The sequence below is a fragment of the Caloenas nicobarica genome, chromosome 35 (genome assembly GCF_036013445.1).
Source record: "Caloenas nicobarica isolate bCalNic1 chromosome 35, bCalNic1.hap1, whole genome shotgun sequence".
NCBI classification, from domain to species: Eukaryota; Metazoa; Chordata; class Aves; order Columbiformes; family Columbidae; genus Caloenas; species Caloenas nicobarica.
The window spans coordinates 72,979-96,407 of NC_088279.1; the positions used below are offsets into that span (position 1 = coordinate 72,979).

General features: G+C 61.6%; 2 protein-coding genes across 6 annotated transcripts; both read right to left on the bottom strand.

Annotated features, from left to right (window-relative positions):
* Positions 1–61: 61 nt before the first annotated feature.
* LOC136000780 (nonsense-mediated mRNA decay factor SMG9-like) lies at positions 62–14,513 on the bottom strand. 4 transcript variants are annotated; one of them, XM_065654736.1, is made up of 13 exons: positions 14,321–14,513; positions 13,482–13,550; positions 12,494–12,725; positions 11,686–11,783; positions 10,675–10,787; positions 8,934–9,045; positions 7,625–7,720; positions 6,908–6,993; positions 5,235–5,338; positions 3,632–3,739; positions 2,853–2,951; positions 1,465–1,606; positions 62–228 (listed from the first exon to the last, which is right to left on the bottom strand). In XM_065654736.1, exons 1-13 carry the CDS (start codon positions 14,390–14,392, stop codon positions 150–152), a joined length of 1,410 nt encoding a protein of 469 aa, XP_065510808.1. In that variant the 5' UTR covers positions 14,393–14,513; the 3' UTR covers positions 62–149. The 4 variants fall into 4 exon arrangements, with proteins under 4 accessions (XP_065510808.1, XP_065510807.1, XP_065510811.1 ...); XM_065654735.1 differs by having other exon boundaries at positions 3,632–3,751; XM_065654739.1 differs by lacking the exons at positions 2,853–2,951; positions 3,632–3,739.
* Positions 14,514–15,912: 1,399 nt separating this feature from the next.
* Positions 15,913–23,338, bottom strand: LOC136000781 (BOS complex subunit TMEM147-like). 2 transcript variants are annotated; one of them, XM_065654740.1, is made up of 7 exons: positions 23,142–23,338; positions 22,293–22,362; positions 21,813–21,878; positions 21,003–21,139; positions 19,139–19,223; positions 16,945–17,066; positions 15,913–16,043 (listed from the first exon to the last, which is right to left on the bottom strand). In XM_065654740.1, the coding sequence occupies exons 1-7, from the start codon at positions 23,216–23,218 to the stop codon at positions 15,917–15,919; spliced, it is 684 nt and encodes a 227-aa protein (XP_065510812.1). In that variant the 5' UTR covers positions 23,219–23,338; the 3' UTR covers positions 15,913–15,916. The 2 variants fall into 2 exon arrangements, with proteins under 2 accessions (XP_065510812.1, XP_065510813.1); XM_065654741.1 differs by lacking the exon at positions 21,813–21,878.
* Between the last annotated feature and the right edge of the window lie 91 nt (positions 23,339–23,429).

Sequence of the window (23,429 nt, forward strand, 5' to 3'; positions counted from 1 at the left end):
AGGGGCTGGGGGGGGGGGGCGGTAATTAAGGGCCGGGGGACATAATGAGCACAATGAGGGGTTAATTAGAGCCCCGGAACGAGGCGCTTTATTGGCCCCGGACGCCTGGGTCCCTCCCGGACGCCTGGGTCCCCCCAGTTTGGCCCAGTTTAGCCCAGTAAGCGCCCGTACTCGGCCAGGGCCGACGATTTCTTCACCCCGTCCCAGATCCGGGCGGCGTAATGGAACCTGCGACCAGTATGCACCAGTATGCACCAGTATGGACCAGTATAGACCAGTATGGACCAGTATGGACCAGTACGGGCCACTACGGACCAGTATGAGTGAGGGCGGGGCCTCCCATTCCCCCCCAGTATAAACCAGTTCATCCCAGTCCCTCCCAATCCCCTCCCAGTCCCTCCCAGTCCCCTCCCATTCCCTCCCAGTACAAACCAGTTCATCCCAGTTCCCTCCCAGTCTCCCCCATTGACCCTCCCAGTCCCCCCCAGTATAAACCAGTTCATCCCAGTCCCTCCCAATTCCTCCCAGTTCATCCCAGTTCACCCCCAGTATAAACCAGTTCCCTCCCAGTTCAACCCAGTCCCTCCCAGTCCCCTCCCAGTTCATCCCAGTTCCCTCCCAGTTCATCCCAGTTCCCCCTGTTGACCCTCCCATTCCCTCCCAGTCCAAACCAGTTCATCCCAGTCCCTCCCAGTTCATCCCAGTTCCGTCCCAGTATAAACCAGTTCCCTCCCAGTATCCCCCAGTCCCTCCCAGTGCCCCCCATAGACCCTCCAGTCCCCTCCCATTCCCTCCCAGTACAAACCAGTTCATCCCAGTCCCTCCCAGTCCCCTCCCAGTTCATCCCAGTTCCCTCCCAGTATGTCCCAGTTCCCCCCATTGACCCTCCCAGTCCCCCCCAGTATAAACCAGTTCATCCCAGTCCCTCCCAGTTCATCCCAGTCCCTCCCAGTTCATCCCAGTTCCCCCCAGTATAAACCAGTCCCCTCCCAGTATGTCCCAGTGCCCCCCATTGACCCTCCCATTCCCTCCCAGTATAAACCAGTTCATCCCAGTCCCTCCCAGTCCCCTCCCAGTTCATCCCAGTTCCCCCCAGTATAAACCAGTTCCCTCCCAGTTCATCCCAGTTCCCTCCCAGCACATCCCAGTTCCCTCCCAGTCCCCCCCAGTATAAACCAGTTCATCCCAGTTCCCTCCCAGTATGTCCCAGTGCCCCCCATTGACGCTCCCTCTCCTTCCCAGTATAAACCAGTTCATCCCAGTCCCTCCCAGTCCCCTCCCAGTTCATCCCAGTTCCCCCCAGTATAAACCAGTTCCCTCCCAGCACATCCCAGTTCCCTCCCAGTCCCTCCCAGTCCAAACCAGTCCATCCCAGTTCCCTCCCAGTCCCTCCCAGTCCCTCCCAGCCTCCCCCATCGACCCCCCCAGGCCCCCCCAGCCCCTCCCAGTGCAAACCAGTCTCACCAGTTCCGCTCCGTTAACAAACTGGGCGCCAGTTGCGCTCGCGCCGCCCCCAGGACGCGCCCGCGGAGCCGGGTCAGCAGCGGCCAACAGGGGGCGCCGCGGAACGGGGGCAGCGCGGGAAACAGCGGCGCCCCGCCCCCCCCTGCGGGGCCGGACGCCTGGGTCCCCCGGACGCCTGGGTCCCTCCCGGACGCCTGGGTCCCTCCTGAACTCCTGGGTCCCCCCCGGACGCCTGGGTCCCTCCTGAACTCCTGGGTCCCTCCCGGACGCCTGGGTCCCCCGGACGCCTGGGTCCCTCCCGGACGCCTGGGTCCCTCCTGAACTCCTGGGTCCCCTCCCGGATGCCTGGGTCCCTCCCGAATGCCTGGGTCCCTCCCGGATGCCTGGGTCCCTCCTGGACACCTGGGTCCCCTCCCGGACGCCTGGGTCCCCTCCCGGACACCTGGGTCCCTCCCGGACGCCTGGGTCCCCTCCCGAACTCCTGGGTCCCCTCCGAACTCCTGGGTCCCTCCCGGACGCCTGGGTCCCCTCCCGAACGCCTGGGTCCCTCCTGAATGCCTGGGTCCCTCCCGCACTCCTGGGTCCCTCCCGAACGCCTGGGTCCCTCCCGAATGCCTGGGTCCCCCCCGGACGCCTGGGTCCCCTCCCGAACTCCTGGGTCCCTCCCGAATGCCTGGGTCCCTCCCGGACGCCTGGGTCCCTCCCGAACTCCTGGGTCCCTCCTGAATGCCTGGGTCCCTCCTGAATGCCTGGGTCCCTCCCGGACGCCTGGGTCCCTCCCGAACTCCTGGGTCCCTCCTGAATGCCTGGGTCCCTCCCGGATGCCTGGGTCCCCTCCCGGACGCCTGGGTCCCTCCTGAACTCCTGGGTCCCTCCCGGACGCCTGGGTCTCTCCTGAACTCCTGGGTCCCTCCCGCACTCCTGGGTCCCTCCCGGATGCCTGGGTCCCCTCCCGAATGCCTGGGTCCCCTCCCGGACGCCTGGGTCCCTCCCGGATGCCTGGGTCCCTCCCGAACTCCTGGGTCCCTCCCGGACGCCTGGGTCCCTCCCAAACTCCTGGGTCCCTGGGGCACTCCTGGGTCCCTCCTGAACTCCTGGGTCCCTCCTGAACTCCTGGGTCCCTCCCGGACGCCTGGGTCCCTCCAGAACGCCTGGGTCCCTCCCGAACTCCTGGGTCCCTCCCGGACGCCTGGGTCCCTCCCAAACTCCTGGGTCCCTCCCGGATGCCTGGGTCCCCTCCCGGACGCCTGGGTCCCTCCTGAACTCCTGGGTCCCCTCCCGGACGCCTGGGTCTCTCCCGAATGCCTGGGTCCCTCCCGAACTCCTGGGTCCCTCCCGAACTCCTGGGTCCCCGCCGTGTGGGCGGGGCTGGGGGCGTGGCCACTCACCGGCCCTGGGGGGCGGGTCCTCGCTCTCTTCCTCCAATGGCGGCAGCAGGAACAGGTTGACCTCGCCCTCCGGGGGCGGGTCCAGCATCGACAGCGACCCTGCGGGACCCAGGCGTCCGGGGGGGACCCAGGAGTGCCCCAGGGAGCCAGGAGTTCAGGGGGGACCCAGGAGTGCAGGAGGGACCCAGGAGTTCGGGGGGGACCCAGGAGTGCCCCAGAGACCCACGAGTTCAGGAGGGGACCCAGGCGTTCGGGAGGGACCCAGGAGTGCCCCAGGGACCCAGGAGTTCGGGAGGGACCCAGGAGTTCGGGAGGGACCCAGGAGTGCCCCAGGGACCCAGGAGTTCGGGAGGGACCCAGGAGTTCAGGGGGGACCCAGGTGTCCGGGAGGGGACCCAGGAGTGCCCCAGGGACCCAGGAGTTCGGGAGGGACCCAGGAGTTCAGGAGGGACCCAGGAGTTCGGGGGGGACCCAGGCATCCGGGAGGGACTCAGGAGTGCCCCAGGGACCCAGGAGTTCGGGAGGGACCCAGGAGTGCAGGAGGGACCCAGGAGTTCGGGGGGGACCCAGGCATCCGGGAGGGACTCAGGAGTGCCCCAGGGACCCAGGAGTTCGGGAGGAGACCCAGGCGTGCCCCAGAGACCCACGAGTTCAGGAGGGGACCCAGGCGTTCGGGAGGGACCCAGGAGTGCCCCAGGGACCCAGGAGTTCGAGAGGGACCCAGGAGTTCGGGAGGGGACCCAGGCATCCGGGAGGGGACCCCGGCGTCCGGGCCGTACCCTTGAACTTGAGGTGCGAATGCTCCATCAGGGTCTCCAGCACTCGCTGCATCTCCCGCAGCCGCCGGGGGCTGAAGCTCTCGGGGCGCGCGCGGGTCTGCACGAACACTGCGCGGGGATCTATGGGGCGGCCGTGGGGCTGGGGGGGCCGCTCGTGGGGCTGGGGGGTCGGTTATGGGGCTGGGGGGGTCAGTTGTGGGGCTGGGGGGTCGGTTATGGGGCTGGGGGGGTCGGTTATGGGCCTGGGGGGGGGTCGGTTATGGGGCTGGGGGGGTCAGCTGTAGGGCTGGGGGGCAACTTATGGGGCTGGGGAGCAAGTTATGGGGCTGGGGATGGTCACTTATGGGGCTGGGGGGCAAGTTATGGGGCTGGGGATGGTCACTTATGGGGCTGGGGGGCAAGTTATGGGGCTGGGGATGGTCACTTATGGGGCTGGGAGGCAAGTTATGGGGCTGGGGATGGTCACTTATGGGGCTGGGGAGCAAGTTATGGGGCTGGGGATGGTCACTTATGGGGCTGGGGGGCAACTTGTGGGGCTGGGGGGTCGGTTATGGGGCTGGGGTGGTGGTTCTGGGGGCGGTCGTGGGGCTGGGGGGGGTCAGTTGTGGGGCTGGGAGGCAACTTATGGGGCTGGGGGGCAACTTATGGGGCTGGGGGGGTAAGATATGGGTCTCTATGGGTCAGTTATGGGTCTCTATGGGTTGCTATGGGTCAGTTATAGGTCTCTATGGGTTCCTGTGGATGTCTATGGGTCTCTATGGGTCTCTACGGGTCAGTTATGGGTCGCTGTGGGTCGCTATGGGGCTCACCCAGGTGGGGGTTGAACTCGGGGGGGTCAGTTATGGGTCAGTTATGGGTCCCTGTGGGTCCCTATGGCTCAGTTATGTGCCTCTATGTGTCCCCATGTGTCTCTATGGGTCAGTTATGGGTCGCTGTGGGTCAGTTATGGGTCGCTGTGGGGCTCACCCAGGTGGGGGTTGAACTCGGGGGGGTCGGTTATGGGTCAGTTATGGGTCCCTATGGCTCAGTTATGTGTCTCTATGTGTCCCCATGTGTCTCTATGGGTCAGCTATGGGTCGCTGTGGGTCAGTTATGGGTCGCTATGGGGCTCACCCAGGTGGGGATTGAACTCGGGGGGGTCAGTTATGGGTCCCTGTGGGTCCCTATGGCTCATTTATGTGTCTCTATATGTCCCAATGTGTCTCTATGGGTCAGCTATGGGTCGCTGTGGGTCAGTTATGGGTCGCTGTGGGTCAGTTATGGGTCGCTGTGGGTCGCTATGGGGCTCATCCAGGTGGGGGTTGAACTCGGGGGGGTCAGTTATGGGTCCCTGTGGGTCCCTATGGCTCACTTATGTGTCTCTATGTGTCCCCATGTGTCTCTATGGGTCAGTTATGGGTCGCTGTGGGTCAGTTATGGGTCGCTGTGGGGCTCACCCAGGTGGGGGTTGAACTCGGGGGGGTCAGTTATGGGTCCCTGTGGGTCCCTATGGCTCATTTATGTGTCTCTATATGTCCCAATGTGTCTCTATGGGTCAGTTATGGGTCGCTGTGGGTCAGTTATGGGTCGCTGTGGGTCAGTTATGGGTCGCTGTGGGGCTCACCCAGGTGGGGGTTGAACTCGGGGGGGTCGTCGGGGCCGTCGTGGGCGGGGCCGGCGCTGGGGGCGGGGCCCGGAGGCTTCACCATCTCGGCCGTTTGCAGGAACCTGGGGGGGAAACGGCATCTGTGGGGCAGCCCCACGGATCTGTGGGGCAGGGCGGGGGTCTGTGGGGCAGGGCGGGGGTCTGTGGGGCAGGAGCCGGGTCTATGGGGCTGATATGGGGGGCAGGCGCCGGGATCTATGGGGGGGGTATGGGGATCTATGGGGCAGCCCCACGGATCTGTGGGGCAGGACGGGGGTCTCTGGGGCAGGACTGGGGTCTATGGGGGAGAATTGGGGTCTATGGGGCCGATATGGGGCAGATCTGGGGGGTAAGACCTGGGTCTATGGGGCAGCCCCACGGATCTATGGGGCAGGGCGGGGGTCTATGGGGCAGGACCCGGACCTATGGGGCAGGACTGGGGTCTATGGGGGAGAACTGGGATCTATGGGGCAGCCCCACAGATCTATGGATCGGGGTCTTTCTATGGGTCACATCTATGGGGTAGGGTCCCTATGGCTCTCTATGGGTCAGTTATGGGTCGCTATAGGTCTCTATGGGTCCCTATGGGTCCCTATGGTCCCTATGGGTCTCTATGGGTCTCTATGGGTCCCTATGGGTCCCTATGGTCCCTATGGGTCTCTATGGGTCCCTATGGGTCACTTACGGGTCCCTATAGGTCTCTATGGGTCCCTACGGGCCCCTATGGGTCAGTTATGGGTCTCTATGGGTCCCTATGATCTCTATGGGTCCCCATTCGTCGGTATGGGTCTCCATGGGTCCCTATAGGTCACTTATGGGTCCCTATGGGTCCCTATGGGTCAGATCTATGGGTCTCTATGGGTCTCTCTGGGTCCCCATGGGTCCCTATGGGTCCCTATGGATCAGTTATGGGTCCCTATGGGTCCCTATGGGTCAGATCTATGGGTCCCTATGGGTCCCCATGGGTCTCTATGGGTCCCCATGGGTCCCTATGGGTCTCTATGGGTCCCTATGGGTCCCTATGGGTCTCTATGGGTCTCTATGGGTCCCCATGGGTCCCTATGGGTCCCTATGGGTCTCTATGGGTCCCTATGGGTCCCTATGGGTCTCTATGGGTCCCCATGGGTCTCTATGGGTCCCTATGGGTCCCTATGGGTCCCTATGGGTCCCTATGGTCTCTATGGGTCCCCATGGGTCCCCATGGGTCCCTATGGGTCTCTATGGGTCTCTATGGGTCCCTATGGGTCTCTATGGGTCTCTATGGGTCCCTATGGGTCTCTATGGGTCTCTATGGGTCCCTATGGGTCCCTATGGGTCTCTATGGGTCTCTATGGGTCCCTATGGGTCTCTATGGGTCTCTATGGGTCCCTATGGGTCTCTATGGGTCTCTATGGGTCTCTATGGGTCCCTATGGGTCTCTATGGGTCCCTATGGGTCCCTATGGGTCCCTATGGGTCTCTATGGGTCTCTATGGGTCCCTATGGGTCTCTATGGGTCTCTATGGGTCTCTATGGGTCCCTATGGGTCCCTATGGGTCTCTATGGGTCCCTATGGTCTCTATGGGTCTCTATGGGTCTCTATGGGTCCCTATGGTCCCTATGGGTCCGTCCGCGGGTCGCTATGGGGCAGCCCCATAGATCCGTGGGTCCGACCTATAGATCAGTGGGTCTGTGAACCAGTCCTGCACCAGCAGCACCACGTGGCACACGGTGAACAGGAACGCCGCGATCTGCAGGGACTAATTAACGCCAATTAGCGCTAATTAACCCTCATCAAGCCCTAACGAGCCCCCCGGCCCCTCCTTGACCCCCCCCCATTAACCCCCCCCCAATTAGTTACTTGTTAATTAGTTCCCCCCCCACTCATTGGGCCCATCACACTCTCCTTAATTACTCACTCCTCATTAATTAGCAGCTCTAATTAGTCCTAATTACTCCCCAGTTATCCCTTAATTACCCCCAATTACACCTAATTACAACGCAATGACCCCTAATTACCCCTCACCTCAACCTAATTACCCCCCAATTACCCCTAATTACTGTAATTACCACCAAATTTCCACCTAATTGCCCTCTAATCACCTCCAATTCCCCCAATTAACCCCAATTAGCCCTAATTAACCCCTTCTTCCCCCCATCTATGGGTCTATTTAACCCTTATTACCACCTAATTAACCCCCAATTACCCCTTAATTATCCCAATCACCCCTTAATTACCCCCATTTACCACCTAATCCCCCCCTAATCACCTCCAATCCCCCCCTAATTAACCCCAGTTCCCCCTAATTAACCCCAGTTCCCCCTAATTAACCCAGCCCCCCTTCCCACGTATCCCCCCCCCTTAATTACCCCTTAATTAGCGCTAATTACCTGCATCTCCACGTAGCTGTGGGGCAGCCCGTACTCGGGGGGTAATTTGCGGTCGTTGTTAATTAGATGGTCCAGGAGGGCAGGGCTCAGGATGGGCTGTTAATTAGCGCTAATTAGTGCTAATTAGGGCCAACGCCAAGGGGAATTGGGGGGGAATCGGCCCACTAAGGGGCAATTAATGGCTAATAATGGGTAATTAAGGCGCCAAGAGCGCTAATTAGGGGATAATTAAGGCGTAAATTGAGATGATTAATAAGAGAATTATAATTAGTTGGTGTAATTAATAAGAATTGGAAGTAATTAAGTGTAATTAACCAATTAGGCAGATTTAAAACACATATATAGCCTACATTACTAATTAGTGAATAACTAAACCACTAATACAATGTAATTTCTAATTACGGGTAATTAATGTTAATTACACATAACTAATGCTAATTAGTGTTAATTAACCACTATCCGGGGGTTAATTAAGACTGAACAAGCACTAATTATGGATGTTTTGGACATAAATTGGACAAATAATGTCTAATTAAGTTGTAATTAAAGGTCATTACGTATTATTAGTGCTAATTAGTGGTAATTAACCACTAACTGTGGGTAATTAAGAGCAAACAAGCCCTAATTATGGATGTTTTGCACATAATTCGGATGAATAATCTCTAATCAAGTCGTAAATAAGGATAACTACTTATAATTACCATTAATTACCGCTAATTAGGGTTAATTAACCACTACATGGTGCTAATTAACACTGAACAAGCCCTAATTGTGGATGTTCTGGACATAAATTGGACGAATAATGTGTGGTTCAGTTGTAATTAAGGATAATTACTTATAATTACCGCTAATTAGCTCTAATTAGGATTAATTAAACACCATATGGTGCTAATTAATACTGAACAAGCCCTAATTCTGCATGTTTTGGACATAAACGGGACGAACAATGCCTAATTAAGTTGTAATTAAAGGCCACTACGTATTATTGGCGCTAATTAGTGCTAATTAGCGCTAATTAACGCTAATTAACCACCATATGGTGCTAATTAAGACTGAACAAGCCCTAATTCTGCACGTTTCGGGCCTAAACGGGACGCACACCGTGCAACCAAGTCGCAATTAGTGCCAATTAACCTAACCCCCCCCTAATTAGCGCTAATTAACCACCCCTGGCGTCAACCAGGCGCCAAATCCGCCAATTCCCACCGATTTTCGCCGGGTTTTCTTCATTAACCGTTAATTAAGGCCCTCCCCGAGGCCGCCCGGGGGCCGGGGGGGGCGCTAATTAGCGTTAATTAGCGCTAATGACCTGGGTGTCCAGCAGCACCACCCGCTCCTGGGTCACGAACAGGTCGATCCCGCCGGTCTGGGCCGCGGCGCGCTGACGTAGTTCCGGCGGCGCGGCCCGGAAGACGTACGTGCTGCGGACACGCCCACTTCCGCCTCGTTTCCCCTCGCCCCATTGGCTCCTCTCCCCGGGACACGCCCCCCGCGCCCCATTCATTTCGAGCGGCCGTGGCCACGCCCACGCCCCCGTCCCATTGGCTGCGCGCTGCGGAGGCCACGCCCCCGCGCCATTGAGAAGCGCCGGCCCGTGGCCACGCCCCCGCCCCGTGGCCACGCCCCCGCCCCATTCAGAGCCGCCCAGTCCCTCCCAGTTCCCCCCAGTTCATCCCAGTCCCTCCCAGTTCATCCCAGTCCCTCCCAGTTCCCCCCAGTTCCCTCCCAGTTCCCTCCCAGTTCCCTCCCAGTCCATCCCAGTCCCTCCCAGTTCCTCCCAGTCCCTCCCAGTCCCTCCCAGTTCCTCCCAGTTCCTCCCAGTTCCCCCCAGTTCCCTCCCAGTCCCTCCCAGTTCCCCCCAGTGCCTCCCAGTTCATCCCAGTCCCTCCCAGTTCCCCCCAGTCCCTCCCAGTTCCTCCCAGTTCATCCCAGTTCCCCCTAGTCCCTCCCAGTTCCCTCCCAGTTCCCCCCAGTTCCCCCCATTCCCTCCCAGTCCCTCCCAGTTCCCTCCCAGTTCATCCCAGTCCCTCCCAGTTCCCCCCAGTTCCCCCCCAGTCCATCCCAGTTCCATCCCAGTTCATCCCAGTCCCTCCCAGTTCCCCCCAGTTCATCCCAGTTCCCTCCCAGTCCCTCCCAGTCCATCCCAGTCCCTCCCAGTTCCCTCCCAGTTCCCTCCCAGTCCCTCCCAGTCCCTCCCAGTTCCCCCCAGTTCCCTCCCAGTTCCCTCCCAGTCCATCCCAGTCCATCCCAGTCCCTCCCAGTCCCTCCCAGTTCCCCCCAGTTCCCTCCCAGTTCCCCCCAGTTCCCTCCCAGTTCCCCCCAGTCCCTCCCAGTTCCCTCCCAGTCCCTCCCAGTCCATCCCAGTTCCATCCCAGTTCATCCCAGTCCCTCCCAGTTCCCCCCAGTTCATCCCAGTCCCTCCCAGTTCATCCCAGTTCCCTCCCAGTTCATCCCAGTTCCCTCCCAGTCCCTCCCAGTTCCCCCCAGTTCCCTCCCAGTTCCCTCCCAGTCCATCCCAGTCCCTCCCAGTTCCCCCCAGTTCCCTCCAGTTCCCTCCCAGTCCCTCCCAGTTCATCCCAGTTCCCCCCAGTTCCCTCCCAGTTCCCTCCCAGTCCATCCCAGTCCCTCCCAGTTCCCCCCAGTTCCCTCCAGTTCCCTCCCAGTCCCTCCCAGTTCATCCCAGTCCCTCCCAGTTCCCCCCAGTCCCTCCCAGTTCCCCCCAGTCCCTCCCAGTCCCTCCCAGTCCCTCCCAGTTCCCTCCCAGTCCCTCCCAGTTCCCTCCAGTTCCCTCCCAGTCCCTCCCAGTTCATCCCAGTCCCTCCCAGTCCCTCCCAGTCCCTCCCAGTTCGCTCCCAGTCCCTCCCAGTCCCTCCCAGTCCCTCCCAGTTCATCCCAGTTCATCCCAGTCCCTCCCAGTCCCTCCCAGTTCATCCCAGTCCCTCCCAGTTCCCCCCAGTTCCCTTCCAGTATCTCCCAGTCCCTCCCAGTTCCCTCCCAGTCCCTCCCAGTCCATCCCAGTCCCCCCCAGTTCCCCCCAGTCCCCCCAGTACCGCGGGTCGTCCTCGGGCTGGTTTCCGGCCAGCAGGGACAGCACGGTGGATTTCCCGGTGCCCTGCAGCCCCAGCGCTCCCACCACCAGCACGTCCGTCTGCTCCAGCAGGAACTGGGAGGGGACCCAGGAGTGCCCCGTGGACCCAGGAGTGCCCCGGGGACCCAGGAGTCCGGGAGGGGACCCAGGAGTGCCCCCAAAACCCTCCAAAGGGACCCAGGAGTGCCCCAAACAGCCGCAAAAAGGACCCAGGAGTGCCCCAAAAAGGACCCAGGAGTGCCCCCAAAAACCCTCAAAAAGGACCCAGGAGTGCCCCGGGGACCCAGGAGTGCCCCGGGGACCCAGGAGTCCGGGAGGGGACCCAGGAGTGCCCCCAAAACCCTCCAAAGGGACCCAGGAGTGCCCCAAACAGCCGCAAAAAGGATGCAGGAGTGCCCCAAAAAGGACCCAGGAGTGCCCCCCAAACACCCTCAAAAAGGACCCAGGAGTGCCCCGGGGACCCAGGAGTCCGGGAGGGGACCCAGGAGTGCCCCCAAAACCCTCAAAACGGACCCAGGAGTGCCCCAAACAGCCGCAAAAAGGACCCAGGAGTGCCCCCAAAACCCCTAAAAGGACCCAGGAGTGCCCCCAAAACCCCTAAAAGGACCCAGGAGTGCCCCGTGGACCCAGGAGTGCCCCGGGGACCCAGGAGTGCCCCCAAAACCCTCGAAAGGGACCCAGGAGTGCCCCAAACGGCCGCAAAAAGGACCCAGGAGTGCCTCAAAAAGGACCCAGGAGTGCCCCCAAAACCCCTAAAAGGACCCAGGAGTGCCCCCAAAACCCCTAAAAGGACCCAGGAGTGCCCCAAAAGGGACCCAGGAGTGCCCCAAAAACCCCTAAAAGGACCCAGGAGTGCCCCAAAAAGGACCCAGGAGTGCCCCAACCATCTCCACAAGGGACCCAGGAGTGCCCCAAAACCCCACGAAGGGACCCAGGAGTGCCGCGGGGACCCCGGCGTCCGGGCCCCGCCCACCTGCAGGGCGCAGTCGCACCAGTTCATCTGCTCGTCCACCAGTTTGATGCTGGTTTTCATCTTCTCCAGCGCCGCCAGGCGGGACTGGGCTGTGGCCGCTGCGGGACGGGAGGGACCCAGGCGTCCGGGAGGGGACCCAGGAGTGCCCCAAGGGACCCAGGAGTCCGGGAGGGGACCCAGGAGTGCCCCAAGGGACCCAGGAGTTCAGGAGGGACCCAGGAGTGCCCCAAGGGACCCAGGAGTTTGGGAGGGACCCAGGAGTCCAGGAGGGGACCCAGGAGTGCCCCAAGGGACCCAGGAGTTCAGGAGGGACCCAGGAGTGCCCCAAGGGACCCAGGAGTCCGGGAGGGACCCAGGAGTGCCCCAAGGGACCCAGGAGTCCGGGAGGGACCCAGGAGTGCCCCATGGGACCCAGGAGTCCGGGAGGGGACCCAGGAGTGCCCCATGGGACCCAGGAGTCCGGGAGGGACCCAGGAGTGCCCCAAGGGACCCAGGAGTCCGGGAGGGACCCAGGAGTCCAGGAGGGGACCCAGGAGTGCCCCATGGGACCCAGGTGTCCGGGAGGGGACCCAGGAGTTCAGGAGGGGACCCAGGTGTCCGGGAGGGGACCCAGGAGTGCCCCAAGGGACCCAGGAGTTTGGGAGGGACCCAGGAGTCCAGGAGGGGACCCAGGAGTGCCCCAAGGGACCCAGGAGTTCGGGAGGGACCCAGGCGTTCCCCACCCCCTGCTTTTGATCCCTCTTTGGCCCCACCCCTTCCCTTTAGCCCCGCCCCCCCGAGGCCCCCCCCCCAGGCCCCGCCCACTCACGGTCCAGCGCCAGGGGCGCCCCCAGGCCCCGCCCATGCAGTTGATAGACAGGCTGGGTGGGTCTCGGCCCCTCCCTCTCGCGGGGCGGGGCCAGCGCCGGCCCCTCCCCCCCCGCGGCCGAGGCCCCGCCCCCCGGGCCCCGCCCCTCCCCCTCGCCACGTGACTTCATCAGCACGATGGGCGGGGCCGGGGGGGGCGGGGCCGGCGCGGGTCCCGCCTTCGGCTGCGGCTGCTGTTGGCCCCGCCCCCCCGAGAGTGACGTCAGGGGGGGGACCCAGGCGTCCGGGAGGGACCCAGGCGTCCGGGTCCTGCCCACCCCCAAAAGGACCCAGGAGTTTGGGACCCCCCCACCTCCCAAAGGGACCCAGGTGTCCGGGAGGGACCCAGGCATCCGGGCTCCACCCCCAGAGGGACCCAGGAGTTCGGGACCCGCCCCCCCAAAAGGGACCCAGGAGTTCGGGAGGGACCCAGGCGTCCGGGTCCTGCCCACCCCCAAAGGGACCCAGGAGTTTGGGACCCCCCCCACCTCCCAAAGGGACCCAGGAGTTCGGGAGGGACCCAGGCGTCCGGGTCCTGCCCCCCCGCAAAGGGACCCAGGAGTTCAGGACCCGCCCCCCCAAAAAGGACCCAGGAGTTCAGGAGGGACCCAGGCGTCCGGGTCCTGCCCGCCCCCAAAGGGACCCAGGAGTTCGGGACCCGCCCCCCCAAAAGGGACCCAAGAGTTCGGGAGGGACCCAGGCGTCCGGGTCCTGCCCCCCCCCAAAGGGACCCAGGAGTTTGGGACCCCCCCACATCCCAAAGGGACCCAGGAGTTCGGGAGGGACCCAGGCGTCCGGGTCCTGCCCGCCCCCAAAGGGACCCAGGAGTTCGGGACCCCCCCACATCCCAAAGGGACCCAGGAGTTCGGGAGGGACCCAGGCGTCCGGGTCCTGCCCCCCTGCAAAGGGACCCAGGAGTTCGGGAGGGACCCAGGCGTCCGGGCGCTCACCCGCTCTCCCGGCGGCTTCGCCAGGATAATCGGCGTTTTCGGCAGCAGCCCCGCCGGCTCCTCCCCCTCCTGCGCCAGGGGGCGGGGTCACGCGTGGCCACGCCCCCCCGCCTCGGCCACGCCCCCTCGCGAAGCCCCGTCCTTTCCAAAATGGTCCCTTATGGGGGCGGGTTGGCCCCGCCCACAATGCTCTGGCCACGCCCCCCGCCCCGCAGGCCCCGCCCACAGCGCGAGGCCACGCCCCCTCCCAGTGCCGCTGCCAATCAAGCACCCCAAGTCCCGCCCAGCCCTTAGCCCCGCCCACCGCCGCTAAGCCACGCCCCCTCGCTTTTGCCAGTGCTGCGCGCCCGCCTGTCAATCAACCTTAGGCCACGCCCCCTCCCATTCTCACCACTCTAAACCTGACGCTGCCAATCATCCCCAAGCCCCGCCCACCCCTTAGCCCCGCCCACCGCCCCTAAACCACGCCCCCTCCCTTTTGCCAGTACTGCACAGCTTCCTGTCAATCAACAAGCCCCGCCCACCGCCACCAAGCCACGCCCCCTCCCCACCAATCAATCACCGCAAGCCCCGCCCGCCGCCACTAAGCCACGCCCCCTCCCTTTTGCCAGGGCTGCGCGCCCACCTGTCAATCACCCAAGCCACGCCCCCTCCCCCTTACCGCAAATCATCCCAAGCCCCGCCCACCTCTTAGTCCCGCCCACCCGTTAGCCCCCCACCCCCTTAGCCCCGCCCAACCCCTTTGGCCCCGCCCACCCCCTTTAGCCCCGCCCACCCGTTAGCCCCCTTAGCCCCGCCCACCCCCGTTAGCCCCGCCCACCCCCGTTCGCCCCGCCCACCCGCTCCGGCTCCTTTTCCCGCGTCCAGCGGCGCCGGCCGCCCGGGGCCGGGCTGTGCGCGGAGTCCGACATCGGGGACACCCGCTGGGACCTGCCGGAACGCTCAGGAACCCGCAGGAACCTATAGAGCCCTATAGAAACCCGTAGGGACCTGTAGAGCCCCGCGAGCTCCCGCCGCGCCGGCTCCTGAGGTAAAAACGAGTCCCGGCGCGGGGGGCGGAGCGATACGGCGCGGACTATAAGCGGCGCGGAGGGCGCTATAGGGGGCCGGGAGGGGCTATAGGGGGCAGGGAGGGGCTATAGGGGGCAGGGAGGGGATATAAAAGAAGGGGAGGGCTTGTAGGAGCCGTATAGGTGGCGAATAAGGGGGGTATAGGGGGGGGCTATAGGCCCGGCGGAGGGATACGGGAGGGAGCGGAACGTCTGCGCATGCGTGGAGCGGAGGGATACCTGCGCGGGGCGCGGTTGCCATGGGAACGGGGAGCGACTGCCCGGCCGGTCACAGCGCGCATGCGCGGGGAGGGCGGGATTTAAAGGGACAGGCGCGGTTTTAAACCCCGAACTCCTGGGTCCCCTCCTGAACTCCTGGGTCCCCTCCCGAACTCCTGGGTCCCCTCGCGAACTCCTGGGTCCCCTCCCGAACTCCTGGGTCCCTCCCGGACTCCTGGGTCCCTCCTGGACACCTGAGTCCCTCCCCGACGCCTGGGTCCCCTCCCGAACTCCTGGGTCCCCTCCCGGATGCCTGGGTCCCCCCCTCGAAATTAAATAAATGAATGGGATGAACAACACCCAACTTGGAGCCACAAGATCTCAACTGGAAAACCCAAAAAATCCACGTGGGAGCCGCAAAAATCAAGCGGGAGCACGATAAGATCAAACTGGGAACAGCAACATCCAACCGGGAGCCCCAAAAAGCAACTGGGAGCCCCAAAAACCAACTGGGAACCCCTAAAATCTGAACTGGGAGCCTCAAAATCCCCCTGGGAGCCCCGAACCGCCCGTTTCCGCCCCCATTTGCCTCGGTGTAACATCACTTCCGGTCCCCACAAGCGCCTCGGTGCCACCTCTAAACCTCCCCTCCCTGCCCCCGCGACCGCGAACTTTGGTTCCGCCCCCAACTTTTTGGTTCCGTCCCCAACTTTTTGGTCCCGCCTCCCCCCGAACTCCTGGGTCCCTCCGAACTCCTCGTTCCCCCCCCGAACTCCTCGGTGTCCCCTGAACTCCTGTTCTCCCCCAACCCCAAAAACATCAACTGGGAGCCCCCAAAACCTCAACTAAGGAACCGCCAAATCCCACTGAGAAACTCAGAATCCCCCTGGGAGCCCCAAAAATCCAACTGGGAACCCCCAAAATCTGAACTGGGAGCCTCAAAATCCCCCTGGCAGCCCCGAACCGCCCGTTTCCGCCCCCATTTGCCTCGGTGTAACATCACTTCCGGTCCCCACAAGCGCCTCCGTGCCACTTCTAAACCTCCCCGCCCTGCCCCCGCGACCGCGAACTTTGGTTCCGCCCCCGACTTTTTGGTTCCGCCCCCAACTTTTTGGTCCCGCCTCCCCGAACTCCTGGGTCCCTCCGAACTCCTGGGTCCCTCGGTGTTTATTGTTTTGGGGGGGGCAGCAGCGGCACCAGCACCCGCAGCGCCCCCAGCCCCAGCGCCGCCGCCGCCAGCGCCCGCAGCCCCAGCGCCCCCCAGGGGCCGAGTCCCAGCGCTTGCCCCGCCCACCTGTGGGGAAGGGGGAAAAAAGGGGGCGGGGCGTCAGGGGGGACACGCCCCTTCCTGAAGCCACGCCCCCTAGAGCCACACCCTATGGCTCAATGGGTTTACGAGCCCACACGCCAAGCCACGCCCCCCCCCCGGCCAAGCCCAACCAATCCTGGGCCTCGCTCAGGTCTTAACCCCGCCCCCCTAGGCGGCTCCACCAATCCCAGACCGCGCTCAGCCTTCAATTCCCCCACCCACCACCACCCAGCCAATCCCAGGCCGCGCTCAGCCCTTAACCCCGCCCCTTTTCCCCGCTCCACCAATCCCCAGCCCCTCTCTGCCCTTAATTCCGGCCCCCCATCCACGCTCAGCCAATCCCCGGCCGCGCTCTGCCCTTAATTCCGCCCCCCAGCCAATCCCTGGCCCTCCTCTGACCTTAATTCCGCCCCCCATCCACGCTCAGCCAATCCCCGGCCGCGCTCTGCCCTTAATTCCGCCCCCCAGCCAATCCCTGGCCCTCCTCTGCCCTTAATTCCGCCCCCGCATCCACGCTCAGCCAATCCCCGGCCGCGCTCTGCCCTTAATTCCGCCCCCCAGCCACGCTCAGCCAATCCCCGGCCGCGCTCTGCCCTTAATTCCGCCCCCCAGCCAATCCCTGGCCCTCCTCTGCCCTTAATTCCGCCCCCCATCCACGCTCAGCCAATCCCCGGCCGCGCTCTGCCCTTAATTCCGCCCCCCCATCCACGCTCAGCCAATCCCCGGCCGCGCTCTGCCCTTCACCCCGCCCACCCCTCACCGCCCACCCCCGCTTCACCACCCCGCCCCTTTCCCACCAATCCCAAGCCTCCCTCTGCCCTTCACCCCGCCCCTTTTCCCCCGCCCGGCCAATCCCGCGGCGCCGCGGGCCGGAAGCGCCGCCCACCCGGTGAGGAAGCCCTCGTAGGCCGCGGCGCCCAGCATGGCGGCGAGCGGGAGGCGCAGCGCGGGCGGCAGTTCCGGCCGCCCCCCGGCCCAGAGCAGCGCGGCGGCCGCCAGGTGCCGGGCCTGCAATTAGCGCTAATTACCCGCTAATTAACGCCCGCGTCAGCCCCGCGCCCGGGGGGGGCGGTCGGTAAGCCCCTGGGGGGTAATTAACGGGGGGTTACTAGCGCTTAAATCGGTAATTAGCGGCGATAATGAGGTGATTAGTGGAGGTGATTGGGTAATTAGTGGCGATAATGACGTGTTAGTGGAGATAATGAGGTAATTACTGGAGATAATGAGGTATTAGTGGAGATAATGAGGTAATTAGTGGAGATAATGAGGTATTAGTGGAGATAATGAGGTATTAGTGGAGATATTGAGGTAATTACTGGAGATAATGAGGTAATTAGTGGCGATAATGAGTTAATTAGTGGCGATAATGAGGTAATTAGTGGAGATAATGAGGTATTAGTGGAGATAATGAGGTATTAGTGGAGATAATGACGTATTAGTGGCGATAATGACGTATTAGTGGAGATAATGAGGTAATTACTGGAGATAATGAGGTAATTAGTGGAGATAATGAGGTAATTAGTGGAGATAATGAGGTATTAGTGGAGATAATGAGGTAATTAGTGGAGATAATGAGGTAATTAGTGGAGATAATGACGTAATTAGTGGCGATAATGACGTATTAGTGGAGATAATGAGGTAATTACTGGAGATAATGAGGTAATTAGTGGAGATAATGACGTAATTAGTGGCGATAATGACGTATTAGTGGAGATAATGAGGTAATTAGTGGAGATAATGAGGTAATTAGTGGAGATAATGAGATATTAGTGGAGATAATGAGGTAATTAGTGGAGAAAATTGGGTAATTATTGGAGATAATGGGGTAATTAGTGGCGATAATGAGGTAATTAGTGGCGAAAATGAGGTAATTAGTAGAGATAATGAGGTAATTAGTGGAGATAATGAGGTAATTAGTGGAGATAATGAGGTGATTACTGGAGATAATTGGGTAATTAGTGGCAATAATGAGGTAATTAGTGGCGATAATTAGGTAAGGCTGCTAATTGGGTGGTAATGCTGCTAATTATGGGATTAATGGCGCTAATTAGGCGATTGATGGCATTAATTAGGCGATTAATGGTGCTAATTAGAAAAATAATGTGGCTAATTAGGTAATTAATGATCTAATTAGGTAATCAATACGGTTAGTTAGGTAATTAATGGCGCTAATTAGTCAATTAATGCCTCTAATTCAGTGATCAATGCTGCTTATTAGTCAATGGTGCTAATTAGGTAATTAATGTAGGTAGTGAGCTTAATAATGGCTCTAATTAGGTGACTAATGTTGCCAATTAGGTGATTAATGTCGCTAATTAGGTAACTGATGGCACGAATTAGTCAATTGATTGCATTAATTAGTAAACTAATGGCGCTAATTAGTCATTAATTGCACTAATTAGTCAATTAATGGCGCTAATTAGTTAATTAAGCCCCCCAGGGTGATCAATAACCCCCCCCCCGGGTCATTAATATCCACTAATTAAGACCCGTGGGTGCTAATTAACAGTCCCAGTCCCTCCCAGTATAAACCAGTACAAACCAGTTCATCCCAGTTCCCCCCACTGACCCTCCCAGTTCCCCCCAGTATAAACCAGTTTAAACCAGTTTAAACCATTCCCTCCCAGTTCATCCCAGTTCCCCCCACTGACCCTCCCAGTTCCCCCCAGTATAAACCAGTTTAAACCAGTTTAAACCATTCCCTCCCAGTCTCCCCCACCCCCTCCCAGTATAAACCAGTATAAACCAGTATGAACCAGCCCCCCCAGTTCCCTCCCAGTTCATCCCAGTTCCCCCCATTGACCCTCCCAGTATAAACCAGTATAATCGAGTCCCTCCCAGTTTAACCCCAGTTCCCCCCAGTCTCCCCCACCCCCTCCCAGTATAAACCAGTATAAACCAGTATGAACCAGCCCCCCCAGTTCCCTCCCAGTCCCCCCCAGTTCCCTCCCAGTTTAACCCAGTTTAACCCCAGTCCTCCCCACCCACTCCCAGTATAAACCAGTATAAACCAGCCCCCCCAGTTTAACCCAGTTTAACCCAGTATAAACCAGTATAAACCAGTATAAACCAGTGCGGACCAGGCTGATGTTGGACTCCAGCCCCATCTGCAGGTGCCGCCAGTCGAACTCGACCCCCCGGGCGCCGACCCAGAGCGGGACACACCTGGGGACCCAGGAGTGCCCCAATGGACCCAGGAGTGCCCCAGGGGACCCGGGAGTGCCCCAGGGGACCCAGGAGTGCCCCACAGACCCAGGAATGCCCCAAAGGGACCCAGGAGTGCCCCAATGGACCCAGGAGTGCCCCAGGGGACCCGGGAGTGCCCCAGGGGACCCGGGAGTTCGGGAGGGACCCAGGAGTGCCCCACAGACCCAGGAATGCCCCAAAGGGACCCAGGAGTGCCCCAATGGACCCAGGAGTGCCCCAGGGGACCCAGGAGTGCCCCAAAGGGACCCAGGAGTGCCCCAATGGACCCAGGAGTGCCCCACAGACTCAGGAATGCCCCAAAGGGACCCAGGAGTGCCCCAATGGACCCAGGAGTGCCCCAATGGACCCAGGAATGCCCCAGGGGACCCAGGAGTGCCCCAGGGACCCAGGAGTGGACTGAGGGACCCAGGAGTGCCCCAGGGACCCAGGAGTTCGGGAGGGACCCAGGAGTGCCCCACAGACCCAGGAATGCCCCAAAGGGACCCAGGAGTGCCCCAATGGACCCAGGAGTGCCCCAATGGACCCAGGAGTGCCCCATGAACCCAGGAATGCCCCACGAACCCAGGAGTGCCCCAAGGGACCCAGGAGTGCCCCAAGGGACCCAGGAGTGGACCGAGGAACCCGTGAGTGCCCCAGGGACCCAGGAGTTCGGGAGGGACCCAGGAGTGCCCCAATGGACCCAGGAGTGCCCCATGCACCCAGGAATGCCCCAATGGACCCAGGAGTGCCCCAGGGAACCCAGGAGTGCCCCATGGACCCAGGAGTGCCCCAGGGAACCCAGGAGTGCCCCAATGGACCCAGGAGTGCCCCACAGACCCAGGAGTGCCCCAGGGAACCCAGGAGTGCCCCAAGGGACCCAGGAGTGCCTCCTTAGAGCCCCATAGACCCCTATACACCCCCACAGACCCCCATACACCCCATATCCGACCCCTACAGCCCCCGCGCGGTCTCTATGATCCCTCTGTATGGTCTCTCTATGCTCCTTCTCTATGGTCCGTCTCTATGGTCCCTCTCTATGGTACCCTCACCCCCACAGTCTCTATGGTCTGTCTCTATGGTCCCTCTCTATGGTTCCCGAGGCAGTCTCTATGGTCTCTATGTACCCTGCACAGTCTCTATGGTCCCTCTCTATGGCCTGTCTCTCTGGTCAGTCTCTATGGCCCCTCTCTATGGTTCCCCGGGCAGTCTCTCTGGTCAGTCTCTATGGTTGGTCTCTATGCTCGGTCTCTATGGTCGGTCTCTATGGCTGGTCTCTATGGCCGGTCTCTCTGGTCTCTCTGGTCAGTCTCTATGGTCGGTCTCTATGGTCGGTCTCTATGGTCGGTCTCTCTGGTCTCTCTGGTCGGTCTCTCTGGTCAGTCTCTATGGCCGGTCTCTCTGGTCGGTCTCTCTGGTCGGTCTCTATGGCCGGTCTCTCTGGTCTCTCTGGTCGGTCTCTCTGGTCGGTCTCTCTGGTCAGTCTCTCTGGTCTCTCTGGCCGGTCTCTCTGGCCGGTCTCTATGGTCGGTCTCTCTGGTCGGTCTCTCTGGCCGGTCTCTCTGGCCGGTCTCTATGCTCGGTCTCTCTGGTCGGTCTCTCTGGTCAGTCTCTCTGGTCTCTCTGGCCGGTCTCTCTGGTCGGTCTCTCTGGTCGGTCTCTCTGGTCGGTCTCTCTGGACTCTCTGGTCGGTCTCTCTGGTCGGTCTCTCTGGCCGGTCTCTCTGGTCCCTCTGGCCCGTCTCGCTGGCCGGGGCCGTACCGGGAGGTCAGCAGCTCGGCGCTGGCCCAGCCCAGAGCGGCCACCAGGATGCGCAGCTGCCCCCGGCCCGGCCCCCGCCACAGCGCCCCCTGCAGCCCCAGCAGGTCCAGCACCTCCAGCGACGCCCGCAGGAACTCCTGGGACACACGGACAGACGGACGGGGGGACGCACGGACACCCACGGGACATGGGGGGACATGGGGACAGACGGACAATGGGGACACGATGGGGACACATGGACAATGGGGACAGACGGACAATGAGGACAGACGAACACCCCCCCACCAGGGTCCACCCACCACCCATGGGGCACTCCTGGGTCCCTTTTTGGGGGGGGTTGGGGCATTCCTGGGTCCCTCTGGGGCACTCCTGGCTCCCCTCCCTCCACCCTTGGGGCACTCTTGGGTCCCTTTTTGGGGGGGTTTGGGGCACTCCTGGGTCCCTGGGGCACTCCTGGGTCCCTCCCACCACCTTCGGGGTACTCCTGGGTCCCTTGGGGCACTCCTGGGTCCCTCTCCCCACCCTTGGGGGCACTCATGGGTCCCTTGGGGCACTCCTGGGTCCCCTCCCACTACCCTTGGGGCACTCCTGGGTCCCTCTTAGGGGTGTTTGGGGAACTCCTGGGTCCCTCTGGGGCACTCCTGGGTCCCTCCCCCCACCCTTGGGGCATTCCTGGGTTCCTCTGGGGCACTCCTGGGTCCCTCAGGGGTGTTTGGGGCACTCCTGGGTCCCCTCCCCTCCCTCTGGGGCACTCCTGGGTTCCCCGGGGCACTCCTGGGTCCCTCGGGGCACTCCTGGGTCCCCACTCACCCCCAGCAGGTCGAACCCGCCCGACGGCCCCTCCCAGGTGGGGAAGAACGTGGCCAGAACCAGCATCTGGGGGACCCAGGCGTCCGGGGGGGACCCAGGCGTCCGGGAGGGACCCAGGCGTCCGGGGGGGGACCCAGGCGTCCGGGACCCGCCCCCCCCAAACCCCTCCCAGTAACTCCCAGTATTCCCCAAACACCTTCCCAGTGCCTCCCAGTGCTCCCAGTTCCCCCCAGAACCCTTCCCAGTAACCCCCAGTAACCCCTCCCAGTGCTCCCAGTGCTCCCAGTTCCCCCCCAGTCCCTCCCAGTTCCCCCCCAAACCCCATCCCAGTTCCTCCCAGTAACCCCCAGTGCCCCCAAAATCCCTTCCCAGTAACTCCCAGTAACTCCCAGTTACCCCCCAGTCCCCCCTCAAACCCCCTCACAGTTCCCCCCAGTTCCCTCCCAGTCCATCCCAGTATAAACCAGTTCCCGGCCGCACCTTTCCCAGTTGCACCAGTACGTAGGTGGCTCCGGCCTGGACGCAGCGCCAGAAGGCGCTGTACTCCGACCTGTCCCAGTATAGACCAGTATAGACCAGTATAGACCAGTACAAACCAGTATACACCCCCCCCGACCTTCCCAGCCACTGCACCGCGACCCGTCCCAGTATAGACCAGTATAGACCAGTATAGACCAGTACACACCAGTACACCCCCCCCCGACCTTCCCAGCCACTGCACCGCGACCCGTCCCAGTATAGACCAGTATAGACCAGTACACACCCCCCCGACCTTCCCGGTCACTGTACTGCGACCCGTCCCAGTATAGACCAGTATAAACCAGTATAGACCAGTACACACCCCCCCGACCTTCCCGGTCACTGTACTGCGACCCCTCCCAGTATAGACCAGTATAGACCAGTATAGTCCAGTACACACCCCCCTGGCCTTCCCAGCCACTGTACTCGGACCTGTCCCAGTATAGACCAGTATAAACCAGTATAGACCAATATAGACCAGTATACGCCCCCCCGACCTTCCCGGTCACTGTACTGCGACCCGTCCCAGTATAGACCAGTATAGACCAGTATACAGCCCCCCTGACCTCCCCAGCCACTGTACTCGGACCTGTCCCAGTATAGACCAGTATAAACCGGTATAGACCAGTATAAACGACTACAGACCAGTATAGACCAGTATAAACCGGTATAGACCAGTATGGACCAGTACACACCCCCAGACCTTCCCAGTCTCCCCCAGCTCCACCCCAGTTCATCCCAGTCCCTCCCAGTTCATCCCAGTCCCTCCCAGTTCATCCCAGTTCATCCCAGTGCTCCCAGTTCACTCACAGGCCGCTGCACTTGTACGTGATGAAATAGGGGAAATAGGCCAAAGCGAAACAGTTCCCGAAGTGAAACAACGTCATGGTGCAGGGACCCAGGCGTCCGGGGGACCCAGGAGTTCGGGGGGACCCAGGAGTTCGGGAGGGGACCCAGGAGTTCGGGAGGGGACCCAGGCGTCCGGGCGGTTGCGGGGCTGACCGGAAGCGCGGGCCGCAGTGCCCGGATGACGGCAGCCAATCAGAAGCGAGGCCACGCCCCCCGCCGGAACCGCCCGCCCGAACGCCTGGGTCCCCA

Excerpts from the sequence above, each read along its gene's own strand:
- LOC136000781 (XM_065654740.1), bottom strand. The coding sequence starts at position 23,218 with ATGACGTTGTTTCACTTCGGGAACTGTTTCGCTTTGGCCTATTTCCCC. Across the intron at positions 21,879-22,292 it reads TACTGGTGCAACTGGGAAAG|ATGCTGGTTCTGGCCACGTT; the intron begins GTGCGGCCGGGA and ends TGGGTCCCCCAG. Across the intron at positions 21,140-21,812 it reads GCGGGTTCGACCTGCTGGGG|GAGTTCCTGCGGGCGTCGCT; the intron begins GTGAGTGGGGAC and ends CGTGTGTCCCAG.
- LOC136000780 (XM_065654735.1), bottom strand. The coding sequence starts at position 14,392 with ATGTCGGACTCCGCGCACAGCCCGGCCCCGGGCGGCCGGCGCCGCTGG. Across the intron at positions 12,726-13,481 it reads CGAAGCCGCCGGGAGAGCGG|CAGCCGCAGCCGAAGGCGGG; the intron begins GTGAGCGCCCGG and ends CGGGGCCAACAG. Across the intron at positions 2,952-3,631 it reads TTCGCACCTCAAGTTCAAGG|GGTCGCTGTCGATGCTGGAC; the intron begins GTACGGCCCGGA and ends TGGGTCCCGCAG.